The sequence below is a fragment of the Falco cherrug genome, chromosome 15 (genome assembly GCF_023634085.1).
Source record: "Falco cherrug isolate bFalChe1 chromosome 15, bFalChe1.pri, whole genome shotgun sequence".
Taxonomy (NCBI): Eukaryota; Metazoa; Chordata; class Aves; order Falconiformes; family Falconidae; genus Falco; species Falco cherrug.
This window is the reverse complement of record NC_073711.1, coordinates 13,364,383-13,386,684: the sequence shown is the minus strand read 5'-3', so window position 1 is coordinate 13,386,684 and position 22,302 is coordinate 13,364,383. Positions and strand designations below refer to the sequence as shown.

At 48.6% G+C, this 22,302-nt stretch overlaps 1 protein-coding gene across 9 annotated transcripts in view; it reads left to right on the top strand.

Moving 5' to 3' along the window:
* MED12 (mediator complex subunit 12) overlaps positions 1–20,259 on the top strand; it is a 36,600-nt gene extending 16,341 nt beyond the window's left edge. For 2 of the 9 annotated variants that reach the window (XM_055727198.1, XM_055727199.1), the window contains exons 20-44: positions 161–292; positions 1,853–2,080; positions 2,278–2,422; positions 2,710–2,830; positions 3,523–3,624; positions 4,340–4,453; positions 4,722–4,885; positions 7,869–8,048; positions 8,239–8,310; positions 8,606–8,766; positions 8,858–9,019; positions 9,105–9,216; positions 9,467–9,556; positions 9,997–10,106; positions 10,584–10,719; positions 10,986–11,147; positions 11,686–12,063; positions 12,399–12,549; positions 12,752–12,957; positions 13,411–13,491; positions 13,721–13,938; positions 14,487–14,655; positions 17,381–17,566; positions 17,732–17,813; positions 19,819–20,259. In XM_055727198.1, the coding sequence (XP_055583173.1) occupies positions 161–292; positions 1,853–2,080; positions 2,278–2,422; positions 2,710–2,830; positions 3,523–3,624; positions 4,340–4,453; positions 4,722–4,885; positions 7,869–8,048; positions 8,239–8,310; positions 8,606–8,766; positions 8,858–9,019; positions 9,105–9,216; positions 9,467–9,556; positions 9,997–10,106; positions 10,584–10,719; positions 10,986–11,147; positions 11,686–12,063; positions 12,399–12,549; positions 12,752–12,957; positions 13,411–13,491; positions 13,721–13,938; positions 14,487–14,655; positions 17,381–17,566; positions 17,732–17,813; positions 19,819–19,862 (3,706 nt within the window). In that variant the 3' untranslated portion in view covers positions 19,863–20,259. Of the gene's footprint in view, positions 1–160; positions 293–1,852; positions 2,081–2,277; positions 2,423–2,709; positions 2,831–3,522; positions 3,625–4,339; positions 4,454–4,721; positions 4,886–7,868; positions 8,049–8,238; positions 8,311–8,605; positions 8,767–8,857; positions 9,020–9,104; positions 9,217–9,466; positions 9,557–9,996; positions 10,107–10,583; positions 10,720–10,985; positions 11,148–11,685; positions 12,064–12,398; positions 12,550–12,751; positions 12,958–13,410; positions 13,492–13,720; positions 13,939–14,486; positions 14,656–17,371; positions 17,567–17,731; positions 17,814–19,818 lie in introns of all 9 variants that reach the window. The other 7 variants (XM_055727192.1, XM_055727195.1, XM_055727196.1 and 4 more) reach the window with 5 other exon arrangements.
* Positions 20,260–22,302: the final 2,043 nt, after the last annotated feature.

The window sequence follows — 22,302 nt, the reverse complement described above, 5'->3', positions numbered from 1 at the left end:
TGTGCCTGAGAGTTCAGCTCACAGAATTTATGGGGGACAGGATATGTTACTTAGCGCACGCTGTTGCTGTGAGCTCAGGAAGATATCTGTGTAATGAAATTATTCCTTCAGATTTTCTTTTTGTGTTGCTGCAGCATTTTTTTTTTTTGTCTCTGTGCAGTCTGTGTGGGGTGGTGAAACATGGCATGAACCGCTCGGATGGGTCCTCAGCGGAGCGCTGTATCCTGGCCTATCTCTATGACCTGTATACATCCTGCAGTCACCTCAAAAGTAAATTTGGGGAGCTCTTCAGGTGAGGCTGAGGCAGGTGGGGTGCGGTGGGTACTGACTAGTATAGCACCTTTAGCTTAAGCTTTTGCTTGTGGTCTTGTTTGATGTGATTGTCCCTGATACCGTCTCAGCGGAGGACTGAAGCCTTGGGAGTAGTGCCTGTTTTACAGGCAGTAATGACCCAGTGTGTAATCTTTACTCTTAGACCGTCACGGTTTTGGTAAATTGCCTTTGGTAGTCCTCTGCACATCCACGTGTCTGTTCTTACCCCATTCCTAGAGGATAGAAGTAGAGAGATCTGTTCCCACCAAACTCTGATGACTGAGCACTTCATCCTGAAGGTTGTGCTCTGCTTATGCTCAGCACCCTAATAATCCTTGGGCTGGTTCTGAACCTGCACTGTTTGGTTCTGGGTTTGTTCCTGTGCTACTTTGCAGTCCTTGTGCTTGTTCTGCCCCTGTTGGCTCTTCAGGTTCTGCTCTGCTGGTGTTGCCCCCCAGGCTCTGTCCTGTGGGCTTACTTTACTCTGTGGTCTTCTGCTCTTTGCAGTTCTTCACTTGGGAACTGTCCCCCTCACCAGCTCCCTGTGGATCTCCTCCCTTAGCAGCTCAGAGATGGAGTCCACAGATCTCTCTGGCTTTTTGCTTACATGATCCTGTGAACGGGTAATTCTCCTGACAGCCCTGTTTCCCAGTACAGTGCTTCACTTTGTCTTCTCTCACAGCCCCTGCTCCCTATCAGTGTTTCCTGTGCAGGCATGCCATAGGAACATCTAACTCTCCGTGTAACCCCCTGTTGAGGGGCTCTGAGAGTGGCTTGTGCCTTGATGTCAGTTAGCTAAGCTTCTGGCTGCTGAGAGCCTTTGAAGTCTCTCTCTGGACTGAATCGAGAGGAACAGGGCGTGCTGTGGTCACAGGTGCATTGGAGTTCTTTGAGGGAGTCACTACACATATGGAAATGAGAAACCTGATATTAGACTAACTGAATTCCTAAAAGCTGTTCAGCAAGGCTTTGAAGTAAATGGCCACAGATAAAAGGGAATATCCTGTAGCAGGCAAACAATAGGTTAGAGATGGAGACAAGGAGTGAGAAGGAGTTTGTATTTTGAGGGTGATCCCTCCCTGAGGAGTCTCATAGGATTCGGCTAGTGCTCGTGCTGTTCTGTATATTGGAAGTTGTATGAGTGGTGATAGCAAAACTTTTCATATAACTGTTATTCAGCATGTAACAATAGAAGTTGGCTGCAGGTTGTTGTAGTAGGGCACAGTGATAGTGACGAGTACTAAACTGGCAGATTAAGTTTAGTGTTGTTAATCATAAAATAATACTCACAGGATTGTCCTTGTTCCCTTCTAAACTTTTCGTAGTGGTGGATATATGCTACCTGGATAACTTCCAGGTGCTTCCCCAGCAAAGAACCAGCTTCACTCTTTTGGAAGAGACTTTGTTGGTACACAGTGATCTTGAGTTTCCACGTTCATGCTGAGGGAGGGCTTGTCTTGCGCAGGATTGCTTTGCTTGTCAGAGTTCAGTGGAATCTTAGGTTTTTGTGTTCCTAATCTCTCCTTCCTGTCCTGTTTAGTGACTTCTGCTCCAAGGTGAAGAACACAATCTACTGCAATGTTGAGCCATCTGACTCCAATATGCTATGGGAACCAGAGTTCATGATTGATACTATTGAAAATCCATCTGCACATAACTTTACATACACCAACCTGGGAAAGAGCCTCAATGAAAACCCAGCCAACCGTTACAGTTTTGTCTGTAATGCACTTATGCATGTATGTGTGGGACACCACGATCCAGACAGGTGAGAAGCAGAACTTTCATGGCTCTACTGAGATAGTAAAATTTTCAGGTGAGGGTAAGAAAGCCAGTAGCCATTCCTTGGCTGTCTTGGGGTGTGAGGAAGGAGCCAAGGCTGGGATCCCTTAGAGAATCATTCACCTGATGGCATGCATTAGTAGCAAAGTTGACCCTCTGCTTTTTTCGTTATTTATTTAACAGGGTGAACGACATTGCTATCCTGTGTGCTGAGCTAACTGGCTACTGCAAGTCTCTAAGCGCCGAGTGGCTGGGTGTGCTCAAAGCTTTGTGCTGTTCCTCCAATAATGGGACCTGTGGCTTCAATGACCTCCTCTGCAATGTTGATGCAAGTGCAAACATTCAAAAGGGGAAAAGGAATTGAAGCAGGAGTGGAGGGATCCCTTGGGAGAAGGCAGAAATGAACAAGGGATGGAGGCTTTGTCTTCTGAGGACAGGGGAAAGGCTTTGAATACCAGGGCTACCTTTTGGTGTTTGCAGCCTGGGCTGATCATGGACATTGACCTGGGGTTATGGGCCCTTCTACCCCCCAGCTCCTAGGCAAGCTGAGGAATTGCTGACAGAGGGAATGAGGCAGAGGCTGTTGTGATCACTGGCTGATCTCCTCTCTTCCAGGTCAGTGACTTATCTTTCCATGATTCCTTGGCCACCTTTGTTGCCATTCTCATTGCCCGGCAGTGCTTGCTGCTGGAGGACCTGATTCGCTGTGCTGCTATCCCCTCACTCCTCAATGCTGGTAAGTGCATCCCTGCAGAAAGCTGGTCTTAGTCTCAGTTCTAGCCCAAAGGCCTGTGCTTAATGGATACTTTGTGAACCCATAGTTGTGCAACATGCCTCCAATACTTCTTTTATGGTATTGATGGTATCAATCTTTTAAGAATTGAACTTTTTGCTTTGGAGAGTTTCTGGCCTTTTGGTTTCTATCAAAAACTGGTTGTGTGAAGGTATTTCAGTGTCTTACTCTCTGGAGCTGAAATGAGTATGGAGTTATTATCAGCCATGCTGTCTGACCAGTGTCCTCAGCTTTGAACTCCAGCAGTCCGCCTCTCACTGCTGATATGGTTCAGCTCACACTTTGGCTAGAGCGGCCAGCTGACCAGTTGGGCCTACGGTGCCTGGTTCACTCTGCCTTTACTCTCTCACCAGCCTTCCTAGCTGTGCTCTGGGGATTGCAGCATCCAGACTCTGACAGGGTGAAGCTGGGAAGACAGAGCAAGCAGAATGTAGTGCATTTCATTGGGGATAATACTGATGGATTTGCTCACTTGCATGTTAATTGCTGCACATGCTCTATATTTGTAAATACAATAAGGCTGCTGCAGCTTCTCAACTGGTTGCTCCAGGGCAGTGTACTGTGAATAGCTTTTGGATTGAGAGTCAGCTGTCTCAGTGCTTAAGAAATCTCAGCTGACTGTTTTCTTTACATAGCCTGCAGTGAACAGGACTCAGAACCGGGAGCACGTCTGACCTGCCGGATTTTACTCCATCTGTTTAAGACTCCACAGCTGAACCCATGCCAGCAAGATGGCAGTAAGTGAATGGAAGTAGAGCCTTTATTGTGAAAGTACTGAGGCTCTTGCACCCTAAGAAAAGAGATACTGGACCCTATGACTAGAGTCATGACCTGCTTGCTCTGAATAAAGCAGGCAAGGCCTGATACACTGCTTTCTGCAGAGGACAAAGAACAATATCCTTCCATTTATTTCACTCCATGGTAGCCCCGCAAGTTGGGGAGGAGGCCCTTGGAGGCAGGAAGCCAGCCAGTAGAGGTGGCCTTGCTGTCACTAAGCCATTAGAGTAATGATCACTTCTTTTTTTTTATGTCTTGAGCTTTGTATAGCCTCTTAACATGGTGCCAAAAGCTGCTATTTTACAGCGCTCCCTTTTTGTCTGATGATGGAAACAGTCCAGGAAGCTCTGTTCTTGGCTCCTCATAAGTATCCTGATAGCTCAAATCTCTAATCCCAGCCTGTGTTCTAGGTTAGGGTCCTGTTGGAGCTTGGAGTTCATGACACAGGCACTGCGCCCCATTTTGATTTCATGGTTCAGTTGTCACAGCATGATTGGCACTGTGCTTTGTGAAACTTAATTAAATTGACTCCATGTTACAGTTTGGAAAAGGACTAGCCTCAGGATTCTCTGAGCTGGATTCTACGGTACTAGCTGTCACATAATTCAGGCATCTCTGGAGCCTGCGCCTTTCTCTCTTACTGGATATTGCCCTTCCCCATTGTCCTCTTTGCAGACAAACCCACGGTGGGAATCCGCTCTTCCTGTGACCGTCACTTACTGGCAGCTTCCCAAAATCGTATTGTGGATGGAGCGGTCTTTGCAGTGCTGAAGGCTGTCTTTGTTCTGGGTGCGTACCTGTGTTAGCCTGAACCTGTAAGAATGTTTTTAGTGGGGTGGGAGAAAGGCACTGTATTGCATGTGTTGGCTGTACCGATGGCCAGGGATCTGTTTTGGTGGATATGTTGCTTGTCTGAAGCCCTTTGATTCAGCTGTAAATAAGCTTTGTATCTCTTAGCTGCAGGAGAGATCATGGCAGAGAGAGTTTATGAACGCTCAGGATGTTTTGCTTTAGGTTTAGCATTGGTGATTAAGTGACAGTTGTGCTTTTCTCATAGGAGATGCAGAACTGAAAGGCTCTGGCTTTTCCCACCCTGGAGGTGTTGACGATCTCATGGATGATGAGCTGGGCACCAGGAAGGCCGGTAGTCGGGTAGTAACTGTAGAAACGGCTAGTTTGGATATTTATGCCAAGTATGTGCTGAGGAGTATATGTCAACAGGTGAGTCTGTCCCATCTCTAGGTTTGTCCTTATTCCCCCTGCAGACAGATATATCCCAGATGACTTTCGGCAGGTTGGGTTTGGCAGGTATTTCTTCAAAACATCAGTCAAGAAACCTGTGATGATTCTGCTGCCTGATGGTGCTAAGAATTGCTCACCGTGACAAAAAAATAGACACACAAACAGTTGTCAAGAATTAGGTGTCGCAGTATGCAGGGACTGCACGTCCCCTTTGCTTTGGCGACAGCACGGGGCTCATGTCCAAGGAGGGGAGTGCTGGGAGTGGTTTGCTGAGATGTGTGCTGGAGGCAGAGAAGATAAGCGCAAGAAAGACAGTTTGTTGAAGTGATAAATGGTGCCTTTCAGAATGCAGCTTAAGTGTTGCTTGCAGCTAGGCTGTTAATGTATCCCTGGGCTTTGCAGTGCCCTGTTTACTTAATTAAAGGAACAACAACAAAAATCTTTTGCTTAGCCTAATGTGATAGCACCAGTATTTCTGTTCCTTTGTAAAAAACTGACATTTGGGGAACTGAAACCTGGCTAATAAGGTACTTAGTTGCAAAGTGAAGTGGCTGTTAGCACTACTGTATGAAAGCGGGTGTTGAAGGGTGTTCTTGGCCTCAGTTGCAAATTCATCCTGTCAGCAGGAAAGATATAGAGCTACAATTTGAAACCTGTAGTCCATATTGCAATTTGAAACCTGCAGTCCATATTATTAATGTGTAAACACAACACATCAGTGCTGTGCTGTCTTCATGCTTTGTGATGCTGTGGTTTAGCAGTTGGCTTGCTATATAGTAATGTTACCAGCCTATGAAAGAAGAATTGGAGTCACCTATTTATAAGCATAAATTCAACATACTTAGTGTTACTGAAACCTGACTGTAACATTGATAGAGGTAGATAATTCCCTTGCTGGTCCCAGTCTGTGTAGAAAGGACTCGCAGCAGGTGGAAAGTGTGTGTGTGTGTGTGTGTGTATACAGGAGGGAGTAGCAGTGTCAGGTATCACTATTTGTACCAATTGTTGGCAGCACTGGCTATATAGGAGTGAGTATTCCAGCAGATAACAGTGAGTACCACCAAGTCGTGCCAGAGCTCCTGCAGGATTCCTGCAGCTGTAAAGAGCTGTAAAATGACGTGTTTAATATTAACACCTCCAGTGTGAGCAATGGATGCTGCAGAACTTGGACTATTAATTCTGAATGCCTGTAGAATGCCTTCATAACCGTAGACTGTGATGTTGCATCTCATATTCAGGTGCATAGTTTATAATAGATTTCATCATGACAGGGTGGGGAAAAGGAGCAGACTACAGAATTAAGTTCAAGCTTTGTTTCTTGGGTGCGTATGATTATGACATAATTGCTGGTCTGACCTTTAGCCTGTTTAAATTAATAAATGTAATTGTGACTGGCCTTTTGAAAAGGTTAATTTCATAGAGCTGTGCTAAACCACAGTGGGAACCAAGAGGGAGGACTGAGTCAAAGTTGCTAACTTGAATCTGGTGATTGGGGTGGTAGAGTTGTCCATTGTGCTTGGAAAATATGCTCATAGTGCTCTCCTGGGAAGAGACAGATGAGAGACTCTGTTTCAGTAGTATGAAGCCTGTGGAGGTGGTTGTTTTGTAAAGACACATTGCAGGGATTAAGAGAGGTTAGAAGTCCCTCAAGGTTGAAGATGATAGTTTACTTCATACTTATTTGTGAGATTATATCCATAAAGTGGATCAGAGATGACATCTGAATTCTTGGAGGAAGCTGAGCAAGTGGCAAAAAGGGTCTTCCCGAGGATGTGCATATTATGTATGCAAGGAAGAGAAGTTTGATGTAGCAACACTGAAGGGGAGAAATGCAATAGGCATTGGAGAATTCGCCAGGTCATGTGTGTTGGGAAAGTGGAAACTTCATCTAGGATGAAGGTGAAGATCTAGGCTGTGGTTTCACAAGGATTTCAAACCAGAGATTTAGCTTTCCCAATCTTTGTGCTTTACCTAGTGCTTGAAGTGCTGCTGAGAGGGACTGTTCCCAGCTTTCTAGGCTTAGCACCAGCACCTGTGCTTCATGAACTGGATTCTCATCTCTTCTCTGATTGTCACTTCTCAGTGGAAGAGCTCTCTGATCAGGCTTGCTCTGCAGCTGCAGCAGTGCTTATACAACAGTCCTTTGTAGATTTTAATTTCATGAATTTGCCTGATTTTCAATATGGAAAAATCCTGCAGTAACGAATGCTGCAAGTTAACTGTAAATTGCGTGAAGTACTGCCTACCTCATGTTTGTTTTGGAAACTGCTGCCTTTATTATTGTACGCTTAGGTACCACCAGCTGAAATTGAGAGTCTGACTCTTTTTTTTTTTTTTTTTTTTTTTTCTGTCTACCTTCTCATGATTTGTGACTTTAAGTGGCTTGCATCCAGTCAGTTGTTTACCCTTCCAGTCTTTGAGAATTAAAGTCATTGGTTTTTACTAAGGATGGCAGTGTGTTTTCCATCACTATTTAAGAATTAAGGGGTGTGCTTTTCTCTAAGACATGTTCTAGTTTAGCCTTAGCTGCAGCCTTGAATTATTTAATTTAGGACAGCTCCAGGGCTTTGTTGTGCAGGAAATAGACCAAATAATTTTCAGTGATCCCTTCTGATCTTTTGAGCCCAAGTGGCAGTCTTGATGAAGCCTGGGCATGGCAGTGACTATGTACTGTTAAATCATACCAATATTTTATCAAAAGAAATAGCAGCTACTGTGTTTCACTGCTGCTGACTTGTCGAAGTTGATGTTTCCTCTGCTGCGATTGCTGTGCTGTGCCTGACACATGCTGAATCAGGATAGTACAGTTCATGAAGAGAAATTATTATCAGGCATAACTGTGCACTAATCAGGTTTTTATGAGATTTACGTGTTCCTTTCATCTCTCTGAGATCGAAAGCAGGGGCACTGGTCTGGAATCAGACATCAGTTTCACTGCGCTGACTCTGCCTTCATCTTGCAGGAGTGGGTAGGTGAGCGATGCCTGAAGTCCCTCTGCGAAGACAGCAATGACTTGCAGGATCCTGTCCTGAGCAGCACTCAAGCCCAGAGGCTGATGCAGCTGATTTGCTATCCACACCGGCTGCTGGACAATGAGGAAGGAGAAAATCCTCAGCGGCAGAGGATCAAACGCATCTTACAGGTGCAGGCTCCTGGCAGAACCTGGCAGAGTGTCCTAGTAATTGCCTAATGTAGCATTAGAGTAGGGTTGTCCAAAATGCAGCCCTCTGAGGGATCTGACACTCACTAGCAATGGGAGCTGAGGGTGTGGGTTGACATAGTTGGAACAGAAATAAGGACTCATATGAAGTATGCATGTGTGTGTGTTGCAGAATCTGGACCAGTGGACCATGAGGCAGTCCTCGCTGGAGCTGCAGCTCATGATTAAGCAGACAGCAAACAACGTGAGTTTCTGCTCAGAGGGACCATACAGGGATGTGTGTTGCCAGTGTTGGAAGTGGCTGCTTGTGAGGTGGTGGGAGGTGGCCTGGCAGAAGTGGGAATAGAAAGAAAGTAAATGAAGAGGGAGCCAGCCCTGTGAGAGACACGCATGAGAAGGATGCAATGAGCGTGAGACCCAAAAAGCAGCAGCCACAGGAAAGCTGGCAAACTGGGTTTGTACTGAGTTGTGTTGAAATGTGCAGTCCCTGTCGGTTCTCTCGGAGAAGGACTTGGCTGTCTTTTCTTCCCTATCACCAGGAGATGAACTCCTTGTTAGAAAATATAGCCAAGGCCACCATTGAAGTATTCCAGCAGTCAGCAGAGACCAGCTCTGCTAGCTCTGCTGGCAATGGAGTCAACAGTATCAGTGGCTCAGCAAGTGCTACACCTGCCAGCAACAAATCCAAACCCATCCTCAGGTAGGTGTAGTCCTGGCATGCAGCTGCCACGTAGATGAGTTGGAATCATAGGCTGGATTGCAAACTGCTTTTTTCTGCTGTGTTGTCACAGCTCCCTGGAGAGATCAGGAGTGTGGCTGGTGGCCCCTCTGATTGCCAAGCTTCCAACATCAGTTCAGGGCCACGTGCTGAAAGCTGCTGGAGAAGAACTAGAGAAAGGACAACACCTGGGGTCATCGTCCCGCAAAGAGCGGGACCGCCAGAAGCAGAAGAGGTGAGTCCTGAGGAAAGGGCAGGCAATGCTTGCTGTGCTGATCCCCCAGCCTGGCTGTGTAGCTCCACCTTTGTTCTCTCTGCAGCATGTCCCTCCTGAGCCAGCAGCCATTTCTGTCGCTGGTGCTAACATGCTTGAAAGGACAGGATGAGCAGCGGGAAGGCCTCCTCACCTCTCTGTACAGTCAGGTGCAGCAGGTAGGTGTCTTGCTTCTCACCTCACTTTCCTTAAGGGCTTGCTCCTCCAGCAGGCAGGCTGTTGGGCACATCCTTGGGGATGTCGTCTGCCTGATTATATGCTCAGTAAGGAAAAGATCTTATCCTGGTTAATATAGGGTGCTTGAGCTGACCATCTCTGAGTCACTGGACAGCAGGCAGTACCAGCTGCTCTATAAACTGAATTCAGTGTACAGCTTGTGAGGTCTGTCCTGTCTTCTAAATTTCTTAGATTGTTACCAATTGGCGGGAAGATCAGTACCAAGATGACTGCAAAGCCAAGCAGCTGATGCATGAGGCCCTGAAACTACGGCTGAATTTGGTGAGCAGTTGCAGAAAAAAAGAGTTTAACCATCTGGGGTGAGGAGTTGTCTGCCTTTTTTCCTTTTTTTGGAACATGCACACACTGGAGGGACTGTGTATGTTCCGAGGCAAGGAAGTAGGAGAGGCATTTGTGCTGCTTCTAGGCCTTGAGTCCTGAGTGGGATAGGGTGCATGAAAAAACTCCCTTGCTCTGTTTTACCTGGATGAAATCCATAGCCTTGGTCTCTGTTTTGGAGATGTGCCTTCCCATTTCAATGCTTTTGCAGTCCACAGCACTACTACTTGCACCTGAGGTTTGTCCTGCTGACTGCAGTGTCCTTCAGCTCTCAGTAGGAGTTGCTGTAGCACAGCTGTTGCTCTGGTTTAGGTTCCCTTCTCGCTTTTAAATCTTAGGTTTCTTCATGGTGTCCTTGTGACTAAACTACATTTCTCTGCCAGGTGGGGGGAATGTTTGACACAGTTCAACGCAGTACACAGCAGACAACTGAGTGGGCTGTGCTTCTCCTGGACATCATCAGCAGTGGCACCGTGGACATGCAGTCAAACAAGTAACTTTCTGGCTGACTTCTGATCCATACACTTCCCAAGGGAGGCAGTCATTAACATGGCCCCTTTTCTCATGTGAGCTAGCTGTCTCTAGATGATCTGTCAGAAGTACTGTGACAGCCAAAAGAGGCTACACACAACTTAGGTCCTAGTATCCAAGTGCGCTCTGGTATATCCAGAGCAAACTTGACTTTCCAGATACAGAGAGATAAGCAGGGGAGAGTTGAATCTGGACCTGCTTTTTGAAGAAGCTGAATGGGTAGACAGGAGGCCAGTTTTAACCTGTGATGCTGTACTTGTCTCAGGTGTGAACACCCCATGGTGTATAAGCAAAAGGAGGATTAGTGTGGGATGTTAGTCTGAAGAGCACTTAGCACTTCTGACTTGTAGGCAGTCTAATAATGTTTGGTGTTACTATGATGGCAGAGGGTTTATATCTGCTTCTCAGGTGACTTTGACCTTTCCGCTTTCACCAACAGTGAGCTCTTCACCACAGTGTTGGACATGCTGAGTGTTCTCATCAATGGCACCCTGGCTGCTGATATGTCCAGCATTTCTCAGGGCAGCATGGAGGAGAACAAGCGGGCATACATGAATCTTGTCAAGAAACTCAGGGTGAGGGACACCAGGTCTCTGGGGACCAGTATGTGCTGTGTTGTGGTTGTCCAACTATGCAGATTTACCTGTATCTAATGAATGGTACTTGGCCTGTTGCTGCTGTTTAGATGAAACGGTGATGGTGTCCCTGACAGCTCTGTAGAGCTGAAGGGTGCAAAGGTGAGAGGTAATTCAGGGGTGGAGGCTGGCAGCAGAAGAGGCACAGGTGGACTTTGGATGATTTTTCCTGAGCGATTCTTCAAGTCTTTATTCCAATTGTGCAGAAAGAGCTGGGGGACCGGCAGTCTGACAGCCTGGAGAAGGTGCGACAGCTACTGCCGCTTCCCAAGCAGACCCGAGATGTCATCACCTGTGAACCTCAGGGATCCCTCATTGACACCAAAGGCAATAAAATAGCTGGATTTGACTCCATCTTCAAGAAGGAGGTAAGTGAAGCTCTTTTGTCTGCATCACAGCTCCTGAGTGCAGGTGTCACCTTGTCCTCTGATACCTTGAGTCTGTACAGCTTGGGAGGCATCTGTATGCAGTGCCTTGTTGCCTGCTGAGCTTGAAGTGACTGGCTGCACACAGACAAGCTGGCACATAACCGTGTCCTAAAAGGGCAAAGCTGCGTGTTAATGCTCGGCGATACATGCTGCTGTGGCCTGAGAAGTTACTTAAACTTTAGTTTTGTACTTACGGCTATGTAAGACATAAAGAGAAACCCATAATCCCTGTGATGTGAGTTACTGGGCAGTGCCAGTGTGCAGAAGACTGGCAGAGATAGGATGAAGGAAATGGGCAGTTTTTTATGAAAACCTTTAGAAATCGCTGCTTTGCCATGTGGAAGAGCAGGGACGACTAGTAAGGGCTCAGGCTGTTTGCTGGGACATGTGGGGTGGAGCCTGAAGAAAGCATAGTTTCCTGTACCCTTGTAGGAGAATCAACAGGGACTTAGAGGTTCTTATCTCTCTTGCTTTAAAGGGTCTGCAAGTCTCTACAAAGCAGAAGATTTCCCCTTGGGATCTGTTTGAGGGCTTAAAGCACTCAGCTCCCCTCTCCTGGGGATGGTTTGGGACAGTCCGAGTGGATCGCAAGGTGTCTAGATTTGAGGAGCAGCAGAGGCTTCTTCTGTACCACACACACTTGAAACCCAAGCCCCGCAGTTACTACCTGGAGCCGTTGCCACTGCCCCCTGAAGAGGAAGAGCCTCCTACACCTGTGGCTTTAGAGCCAGAGAAGAAAGCTGCGGAACCAGCCAAGGCTGATAAAACAAGCTCCAACCCTGCCACCTCTACTGAGGAACGCAAGAAGAAACAGAGCAAAACCAAGAAACGTAACCAATCTGCCAGCAAAACTGAGGTAATTGACTGCCCAACAGCTATGGACTTCCTGTGTCCACCCCTCCTAGTCACAGAGCACTCCCCTGAGGCTTCCTGAGGAGCCTGAGAGCGGTGTAATGGTGAAGATGGGATGTGCTTCCTCTAAGCTGGGTGTGCCGGAGTTCTCTCCTGCTTTCCCTAGCCTGGGGCAGGGCAAACATTTTCTTAATCCCTGGTGGGGAGGGAAATAGGCTGCCCAGCTCAGACAACATCCTAGGCTTCCTCCTGCGGACTTTGCAGCCCTTTCATACTCCTCATCCATTCATGAATTCCCAGTGCACATTAATCTTTCTTGTTCCTTCTTTGTCTTTGCAGGATTTTGTGTTGGGTCCTAGCCGAGGGGTTTCGTACGGAGTTGGTATGCCTACAGATCTCTTGCATCACCAGTCAGGAAGCACTATGTCGAGGCTGGCTTATGGGCAATCACCAGTGGGTCTCTACGCTCAGAATCAGCCTCTTCCAGCAGGTGGGTGCACAGGAGAGGTGGGCATATCGCACCTCTTTGGGAACCTCTTGTAAGAACGTCTTCTGTGAGATCGTCCTACACAGGTTCTTACGCTTCCCCATTTGCCTGTCGTGTGTCTAGATACAGTGATGAGCGGTCCTTCTGGACTACAAGGCTCAGCAATAGCACGTGACTAGTGAGACTGTTTCTCTTCCTCTTGCAGGTGGCCCTCGTCTGGATACATCCTACAGGCCTGTACGCATGCCACTGGGGAAACTTGTTCAGAGTCGTCCTCCCTATAGTGGTGTGCTGCCTCCGGGGATGGGGAGCATGATGGGCATTGACCCCTCTTACAAGCCAGCAGTATACAGACAGCAGCCTCCAGTGTCCCAGGGACAGATACTGAGGCAGCAGCTTCAAGCAAAGTTGGTAAGTCAGCGCTGTGCTCCTGCTGTTGCTGGACCCCACAGTACAGCAAGCCTAAGCTGTCTGCTGGGGCTGGGGCTGTCCCTTCTAGTCAGAACTCTCCAACCCTGTCCCTATTTCTCCTCTGTCCTTCTGGTGCAGCGCTGTGTTTGCCACCTGCTTTGTGGGCCCGTATCACTTAACACTTGGCGGAGGCTGTCAGTGAAGTGAACTGGGGCATCTCTGGCTGTTGGGCAGTGGGAGGTGCACATCCTGGCTGTGGGATAGTAGGGATGTTGGTGGCCTCTGTGTCCCAACTTGGGGTGAGGCAGAAGTCGTTAGCGTCTGCATGCTGTGCAGCAGCCTCATAGGTTTAGCAGTGAAGCTACTTGCCTGGTTTGGGAGCTGCTGAGAAGAAAGCAGCAGTGTTCTGCTCTTTGGAGATGTTGAAAAAAGTGTTTCTCTGTTGCCTTCCAGCAAGGCCAAGGCATAATGGGACAGCAGCCTGTGCGCCAGATGGCTCCAACCCCATCCTACGGAGGACTGCAGCCCTCCCAGGTAACTGGCAGTGACTGCAGGTGAGACTGGAATCTGACTCCAGCACTCGTCAGCATCTTCATTTCTGCTGCTAAATCCGGAAATCTCTTGGCTTTTCTCACTCCTGATTTACTGGGCAGCAGAGATGAGCAGCCTTGTGACAGTATTTACAGGAGGCTGCTGTCCTGTGTTCCAAGTTCTCTTTTGTACCTTACCTCATGACTGATAAAAGCTTTTTGTTTCATTTCAGGGTTACACACCTTACGTCTCCCACATAGGCCTTCAGCAGCACCCTTCCCAGTCAGGCACGATGGTACCTCCTACCTATTCTGGCCAGCCCTATCAGAATTCCCACCCGAGCTCTAATCCTGCCCTGGTGGATCCTGTTAGGCAGATGCAGCAGAGACCAAGTGGCTACGTACACCAGCAGGCCCCTGGCTACGGGCACAGCTTGAGTAACACACAGAGGTACCTCCCACCCTACTGGATGTTACAAGCTGTGTTTCTTGAACCCACTCTGCTCAGACAACCCTAACAGCAATCTGTGCTCTGTGCTGTGTGAGTCCTTCACACCCTTGGGGGAACATCTTTATTCAGCTTTCAGTCCTAGGAAGATACAGACAGAATGAAATTCAGAGATGCTAGTTGCAGGCAGAAGACAGTGTTACCAGCCAGAGAAAGATGGAATTGGGAAGTGTGACAAAAATTACCTTGGAAAGTTGTAGTTTTGGTTTTAAATCTAACCAGCAAATCACTATCAAAGGGCTAGATCTGGGATTCCCACTGCTCCTGAGCAGGCATAAATCTAGCAGGGAAGCCGTGCAGAACGGTGGACCAAGGACTGTTACTTAGGGCTTCTGGAAAAACAGGTTGGATGAAACCCTTGAGAGGCCCTGGTGTCTGCAGAGGCAGCATGGATTGCAAGGCGCTGTTAGGGCTGTCTTGGTGATGCAGAAGTTTGGTTTGGATTGGCCCATGAATCCTGTACTCCATGAGTCTGTCCTTTTCTCTTGCAGGTTTCCTCACCAGTCAATACAGCAGGCCCCCATGATGAGTGGGATGAACCATTTGGGTCCACAAGGAGTCCCCTCGGGAATTCGACCCAGCCAGATACTGCCTGACCAGCAGCAGCAGCAGTACCTGAGGCAACAGCAGCAGCAGCAGCAGCAGCAGCAGATGCTGAGGGTGAGTGGTTGCTGACAGGAGGAAGGCTGCTGAAGCAGGCTTGCCCAGTGCTGCTTATACCTCTGCGTCAGCAACAGCAATGCTTTGCTCTGCCCCTCTGTGTCAGGAAGGGTGTCAGCTCTGTTGGGGGCTGTCTCTAATGATTTGCTAGGTGGCCCTCCCTTCCTTAGAGCTGGCCACTCCTGATGGAGACACCTGCTGTGCTGCCTTTTGCCAGTCACCCAGCATGAGCTAAAGGGAGTTTAGGAGCAGTAGAGGTTTGTTTAGTCTTCCGTGGCCTGCATCACACCTCTTCCTGCTCCAGCTGAGCCTGTAAGATTGTGCAGAAAGCTGTCTGTCTTAGAAGTGTCGCAGGAGCTAGAAACAAAATGAAAATCCCCATGCCCACACAGGAGCAAGTAGAGTTGTTCCTTACAAGATCCTTTTTAGGGGAATATCTGCATTTTCACATAATGAAAATAAGCATTGGTTGCAGTTTCAATGGCAGCAAATCTGATGTGACTCAGTCCATGTACTTCACATCTAACAGTGGATGGTGAAAAACTGATCCAAAGTAAGCTGTTAGACCCAACTCTCTAGTTTTGAAGTTCACAGATGTGTGTTAACAGACAAGAGTATTCCATGGATTTGCATTATGGTCTTGTCAATATTAAATACTTATATACAAATATGAATACATTTCTTGGAGTTACAGAAATGTATTGAATTGACAAAGAAACACAGAAATAGTTTGGGTTACTTGGTGAATTGCATACCTTATGACAAGACTAGAATATGGGGAGACTTTACATGGCATGGAGTGCTGAGGCTTTGTGATCTGAGAGGGGCCGGAGTGAGACGGCGATTCTTGCAGAGAGCTGTGGTCAGCACTATTTGAGAATTGCTGCCTCGCGTTGGACAAGAGGCTGCCTGTAGCACGGTCAGCAACTTTTAGTCCTTTTGATGAGTAGCACCCCCTGACTATTCACTTGGTTTCTTTTAACATTCTCCATCACTCATATTTAGAAAAGGAACTTGCCTCAGACAAATTGCTAGCACTTCTCCTAGCTCAGTAGCTTCATGTGTACCTCCAGCTTTTAGCTGACAGTGCTGGGTTGCTTAAAAAAAAAACCAAAAAACTGGAGTGCCCAAAATCTCCCTTATTACTGTGACTCCTGCTGCATTATTGGAGGCATACCAGATGCAGAACAGACTCCTGGTGCTTGAGTTGACTGTCGTGATGCAGTGGCTTGTAGAAAGGACGGGTGGCCTTTTGGTTTGTCTTCCATGGGTTGGTAGTCAGCTGTTGCAAGAACGTAAGACATGAAATCAGGAGGGGTATCCTGGCTCATTTAGTCAGCCATCTGCTTTCTTATATACCCAGGTCATGCCATCCATTTCAAGAACTTAAGTGGCCAAACTGGTTTGAGGTGGAAGTTAGGAGGCCATTCTAGAAAGTCACTCCCTTTTGAGTAGAATCCTTGATCTAAGCCTCAGTGTGTTTGTGACTGGTTCCTGTATCCAGTTACTATTGTCCACTCTGTCCTGTTGTTTACTGGTTCTCTTTTTCTCTGATGTTTACCCAGTGAATCCCTAGGGAGCTCTTGCATCTTCCATAGGTCAGGTTTTTCTAACCTCCTCTCATAAGATACTGTCCCTTTTCCTGATTGTATTTTTGTCTGTTTTCTGAGTCTCTTCAAGGTTTGAACTGTGCTCTTTTGAGCCAGTGGTTGGCACTGTACCTAGAGTCACCATGTTGGTTTTTTTATGATAGCGTTAGTAGTTTTCTATTTCTGGTAGAAATCCTTTTATTGATGTAGAGAGCTCAAAATTAAATTGGCAGATGGGAGAAATGTCTGAAAATTAGGAGAAACGAAAAAACCTTGAGATTTGTGGGTACATTCTGACTCCAAACATGCTGAATATTCTTCTCACCATAACTAGTTCTGTCAACATCTAGGCTGGAACACTGCATCCAGTTTTATCTGTATCCTTTTACTGAAGTGCAACACCAGCTGGCACAAGTGCGGAGAGGGGCAGCAAGATAGAGCAAAGAGTTGGGGAATGTGACTGAGAAGGAAAGGCTGAAATAGCTGGGCATTGAGTTAGAGAGGCAGAGATAACAGGAGAGAGAAGTCTCTAGGTTTTTTGTCTTCAAAAAAAGCCAAAAAAGTCTGTTCTTGTCCCTTGGCTGTAGCACAAGAGATGGACTTAAATCATGATTTATGAGATTCAGGGTAGAGATTAGGGAAAACTTGAGTCGTAGGAGTAACTGACCTGGTGTGGATTGCTTAGGGAGGTTATAGGAGGTCTGTTGCTACCTGTGGAAGAATTTTGAGAACAGGGCAGGCAAATACTCAGCGAAGTCAGTATTGCTGTGCTTAACCAGGAGGTGCGAGATGAACGAGCCAACCTCTTGAGGTAGCTCTTTGGTTGTTTTCTATTCTTGTATCTTGTTTGCTGCTAGTTGTTCCCCAGCTGACCAGTAGACTTGTAGTTCTCTTCCTGCCGTTGATACCTCATCTTGCAGAAGAACTTTGTTACTGTCCCTGCCATTTCTCAGCCCGGGGCAGGGTCCTGGTGAAATGTGGGTACTTTAGGCGCCTGTAAGGAAAATGGTGTAAGATGGTATGTCACTGCATGGAGCATCCTTCCTCCTTTAGTCCTTCCTGTGCTCGGTTGCTGTCTGCATTGCCCAGGCAGTTCCCTGATGGTCCCTTCTCTTTTGTTTTCACAACAGCAGCAGCAACAACAACAACAACAGCAGCAGCAGCAGCAACAGCAGCAGCAGCAACAGCAGCAGCAGCAGCAGCAGCAGCCGCAGCCACCACAGCCACAGCAGCAACCCCAGGTCTCCACAGTGCCTCAGCCACAGGCGCAGGGCCAGCCCCCAGGGCTGGGGATGCAGGCTCTTCCCCCGCAGCAGCCCATTGTGAGTGTTCCCTTGGAGGCAGAGGGACACCATAGTCCAGCACAAATCCAACGGTGTTCCACCTGCATCCCCCTCTTCTCCCTCCCCTGTGCTTCCCAGAGCTTGTGTGAATGCAGAGATGGCCAGCCAGGTGGTGTGGCTATAACTATGTTTCTCTCTTTGCAGTTCCAGCGCCAGGGCCTTCAACAAACACAGCAGCAGCAGCAAACAGCTGCTCTGGTTCGACAGCTTCAACAGCAGCTTTCCAGTAAGCCTTAGTGTTCTTGATCTTGTCCCTAGTCTCCTCCCTGCCGTTTTCTATTGCAGGTACCCTGGTGTAGAGAAGCAAGGCCAAGCCAGACTGTCTGTCTGAGGCCATAAATGATGCTGGCAGGGAGGTGGCATCAGGGCTTGGAGCTCCTGGCTCAAGGGGGCACAGCAGCAGGGCAGGCAGTGCTTGCTGAAGACAGCTTCCTGCCGCTGTCTGCCGAGGAACAAGGGAGCTGAGCCTTTGTAGGAGCTACCATGTAGCTCTCCCAAAAGGATCCAGTCTGCAGCTTTGAAGTATTCAGAAGTATTTCCTATGCTGCAGATGACTTCTGAGGGGCACAGGGAGGCTGTACTCCTGGGGCACTCGGTGGATGACCCAGAGATACTGTGTTCGTGTTGTGATCAGGACAAGACTTCTTGGAGGCAGGGAGGGTGCTCTGGGAAGTGTTGCTGCACACTTGCTATGTTTGCGGTGTTTGGTGGGCTTCCGTAGCTGCTGTCACAGACAGAGTAATGGCATAGGTGGTGTTCAGTCTGGCACTGCATTCTTATAATCGCATTGAAGTACTGGCTGGGTGATCTAGAAACAGAACCCAATGTCTGTGCTGTTCCCTTCTGAATGGCCTGCTGTTTTACTGACACCTCACTGGCTTTCCTGCCATAAAAATGGCAGACATGCTATGAAAATGCCCAGAAATGGACAGCACAGGGTTTTTTGCAGTGCGTTAAGTGTGAGACTGTGCTAGATGTAATGATGTGTGGAATGGAGGCTTGGAAATTGTGCTTATGCTTGTTCCCTGATGGAAAATTTTTGGTCCTTGTGACCAAAAAAAAATCTCCCCAAACCAGAAGTTTTAATGTGCTAAGTTTCCCACTGGCCTGATTCACAAACCACAAGTCTGTGCAAGGATCCCAGCCAGGACATTCAAGTATAGGAAGACCTCATATAAGAATCTGAATATAGCAGAATAGCCATATTTTTGTATCCTGTCTGTACAGCAAATGGAGCTGTTTTATATGGAACAGATGCGTGGGTCCAATGCAGCCATGTATCCGTGCTCCCTCATTGGGTTTGCATCAATTCCACCAGGAGCCATCTGGAGTTCTTATTTGTAGTGTCTGGGATGGAGTAGAAAGCAGGACATAAACCAAGAACAGCCTGTGGGAGGGGGACAAGAATACTTGGGGCCCATGAGTGGCTATGTTAGGAGGCTCCAGGGTATCCCTGAATGTGCTGTTGTCCAGCAGAGTTGAGAAGGAGAGAGGCTGGCTGGGTTACACTGGTCTCCTTTTACTTAATCTGACAGGGTCAAACATACTGATGGGATTTCAGGAAAAAAAAACCTACAGAATTTTATTAATGGGACAATACCAAAGTATACTGTGAGCAGTGTACATCACAAAACATTCCCAGCAGTTTGGAAGTTCATGAGGTTTTTGAATATAACTTTACCATGTTTCCTGCCCTTGTTGTACCGTACAAAAGTCCTTTGGGAATATCCTTCCTTTGTACCGAAATACTGACAGGAGCCAGGATAGTTGTCTCCCACTAACTGGTTTCTGGGTGTGCCTCGGGATGAATGTTTGACACTAGCTGTCTAAGCAGTGTGCGTGGCTGCAGGTGTTGTGCGATCTGATAGGGCTGGTTTTCTTTCAGAATCAGAAATAATTCATCCATAAACATCCTCCCAGCTAGCTGCCACCTTTCAGGGCTTTGTTATGGTGCACCAATTCCACCACGAGGGATGGAAAGATCTCTGCAGAAGCTTCAGGATCAGGACTGGCACGTATATGTCTCTTCCTCAAAGAATGTGGGGTCCTGGCTGTGCTGCTGCCTGAAGGCTCAGACAAATGAGCAGAGCAGGGAGTGCCATAAAGGTTATATTTTTCTTCTCACAGCCTGCGACACGCTCCTCATACTGTGCTGGTGATGTGGGGAGAGGGATCTCTTTTTTTTCTGAACCAGACTTTGTGACTGTCTAACTCTGTCTTGACCTCAACAGATACACAGACACAGCAGAACAACAACCCATTCGGACGCTACTGACCTATGGCACTTCAGCCTGGTCCAGGAGGGAGACATCACTGTGGACTGGATACAGCCTCTTCAGCCTGACCCACAAACTGGGGCTGCCCCCAACTTCTGTCCTTGGGCCTGTGCCCCCCGTACTGCTGCTGCCTATCTCACAGGGAGATGCCAGGAGGATGGTTTTATTGTACAGAGAAAGTGTTTTTACTATCAGATTTCTACAAACGTTTATGCAGATCCCTTGTGGCTGACAGTCTCCCTTTCCCACTTTGGTTTCAGTTTTTACTCTGTTTTTAGTATTTTTGTTAAAATAATGATTAAGACAATGTAAAATTTTGTACTTTATTTATACCAGATGAAACCCTGTACTGCAGACATTCTCGGATGAATACAGAGAGCTTACTTTGCAAAAGGAGTTGTATTCAGAGCCTGCCTTTCCTCCTCAGTACTCCTCCCAGTATAGCCCAGCATCACCTCTACACATGGTCTTTATCTCTTTCTCAGTAGAACTAGCGTCTGAATTTTCAGCTTTCGTGAGTGGCTGAACATTTTGGTTTGGAAAAGAAAGCCCTTCTTCCCTCTTTATTTCACAAGCTGATGTTCACATGCTTGCAAGGGCTTGTGCAAGCTTTGTAGGATTTGTATGTTGATTAAGAGCTTTACTAGTAGTCTGGCATGTTCTGCCAGGACAGAGGTATAAAGCAAAGGGGGAGTTCCATTGCAAGGTAGTTCAGAGCCCCAACAAGCCTGGCTTCCCAGCCACAGCAGTTACTGAGGTGCTCAAGCTAGTACCTCTGCAGCCTCGGAGGAGCTGCAGATGGAGTGCACTCACAACACTACTCATCGCAGCATGGTTTTGCTGATAAGCACCAAGGCTTCTCTGCTGGCTTCTTCCTGACAGCCACGGTGCTTTCTCTGGACGGGTAACATGCTGCATTCTCAACTTTTGACCTGGCTAATGCAGCCTGCTGGCATGGAGTCTCGTCTCTGTCTGTAGCAGGCTGCTTTAGCTTAGTGTCCTCCGTTCTTGCTGTCTGTTGAACCTGGAAACCACCATCACTAGCACCTTTCTTCTCTCTTCTGCTGTTCCTTAGCAGTGTGCTTGTGGCCCGTTTGACCTGGACTCCCTCTGGTTCTTGACCGATCTCTTCTTTCTGTTCCATCTGTGAGATGTGGTGAGGCTTGCAGGGACTCATGGAAGAGCTGTGCTTGCTCTTAATTAAGAGCAAGTGAACAGTTGTGGAGGGTAGGCTGTAGCAAGAAGGCAAGCTGGGGGCGGGGGGAGGGAGCCCTCAGATTTCTGTGAGGGACATCAGCCACCCAGGGCAGTGCCCCTTGTGCTGGCTGGTGGGTGTGTGTCTGCTGCCCCAGGGGCAGTGAGCTGAGCCCTTTTGTTCCTGGGGACAGCTGTGTGTGGGACAGCTGTGTGGGACCCTGCGCACTGCTCGTCCCCCAGGCTGCACCACCCGTGCACCTGCGCCGCAGGTGGGTTGGAGCGTGTTGCTGGCCGGGCCTGATGGCGGTGGCCTCCCTCGCTGGAGGCGTGTGTGCCGGGCCGCTTCCTCTGCTTCCCTGCTTGTCCCCGTCCGTGAGGACCCGGCTAGTGAGCAGCCTCGAGCTGGCTGTTGGGTTCCCCATCCCCTTATACCCCAGGACAGCCTGGGGCCGGGGTCTGCTCGCCCGCAGCCCTGTGCTGGGTGACCCCAGCGGTGCAAGCTGTCCTCGGGGCCGGGGCTGTAGCTGGGGCAGGAGGGGGGCTGTGCTCCCCCCGCCATCCTGCCTGGGGGTGGGCAGGGAGTGTCCCGGGGTCGGCGGAGCCGCAGCCTGGGGGGAGCTGAGCACTCCCCCTGGGCAGAACAAGCTCCTCTTTCTGGTGTTTGTGGCTGGCAGCCCCCTCCTCTCCTGGCCCTGGGAGGCAGCTGAGCCTGCGCCAAGCGGCATCTTGGATGCTGCCTTCTGTATCGCTGCTGTGCCGGAGGGGGGAGGAGGGCGGCTCTGCAGCGGCCCGAGCGGAGTGGCAGAAGGCGGCATGGTCACGGGTGCTTCTGGACGGGGTGCAGCGGGGTGCTGCTTGCACGGTGGCAATGGCAGGGCTGGGCTACTGCAGCAGGAGAGCACAGAGCCGGGTGCTGACCTCCCGCTTTGTGCCCTTCAGGGCCCCAGGGTTCTGGTGAAAGCACCCCAGAGACCACCCTGCCTCCCTGGCGGAAAGTGGATGACTTGTGCCTCCCTGGGGACAGGTGCCTGCTGCCAGGGGACTCGGGACTCTCTTACGTGGCCCGGCAACAGGGCTGTCCCTGCTCTTTCCTCCCACAAAAGGCTTCCCCCCAGCCATACCAGCTGCTTGGCAGGCCAGGTCCACACGGGATGAGCAGGATGCCAGAGTTCCATTATGGTAACAGACCCAGGCCTGCCAGTGTCCAAGACCCCACAAAACCCTCTGGCTGCCCAAAAGTTT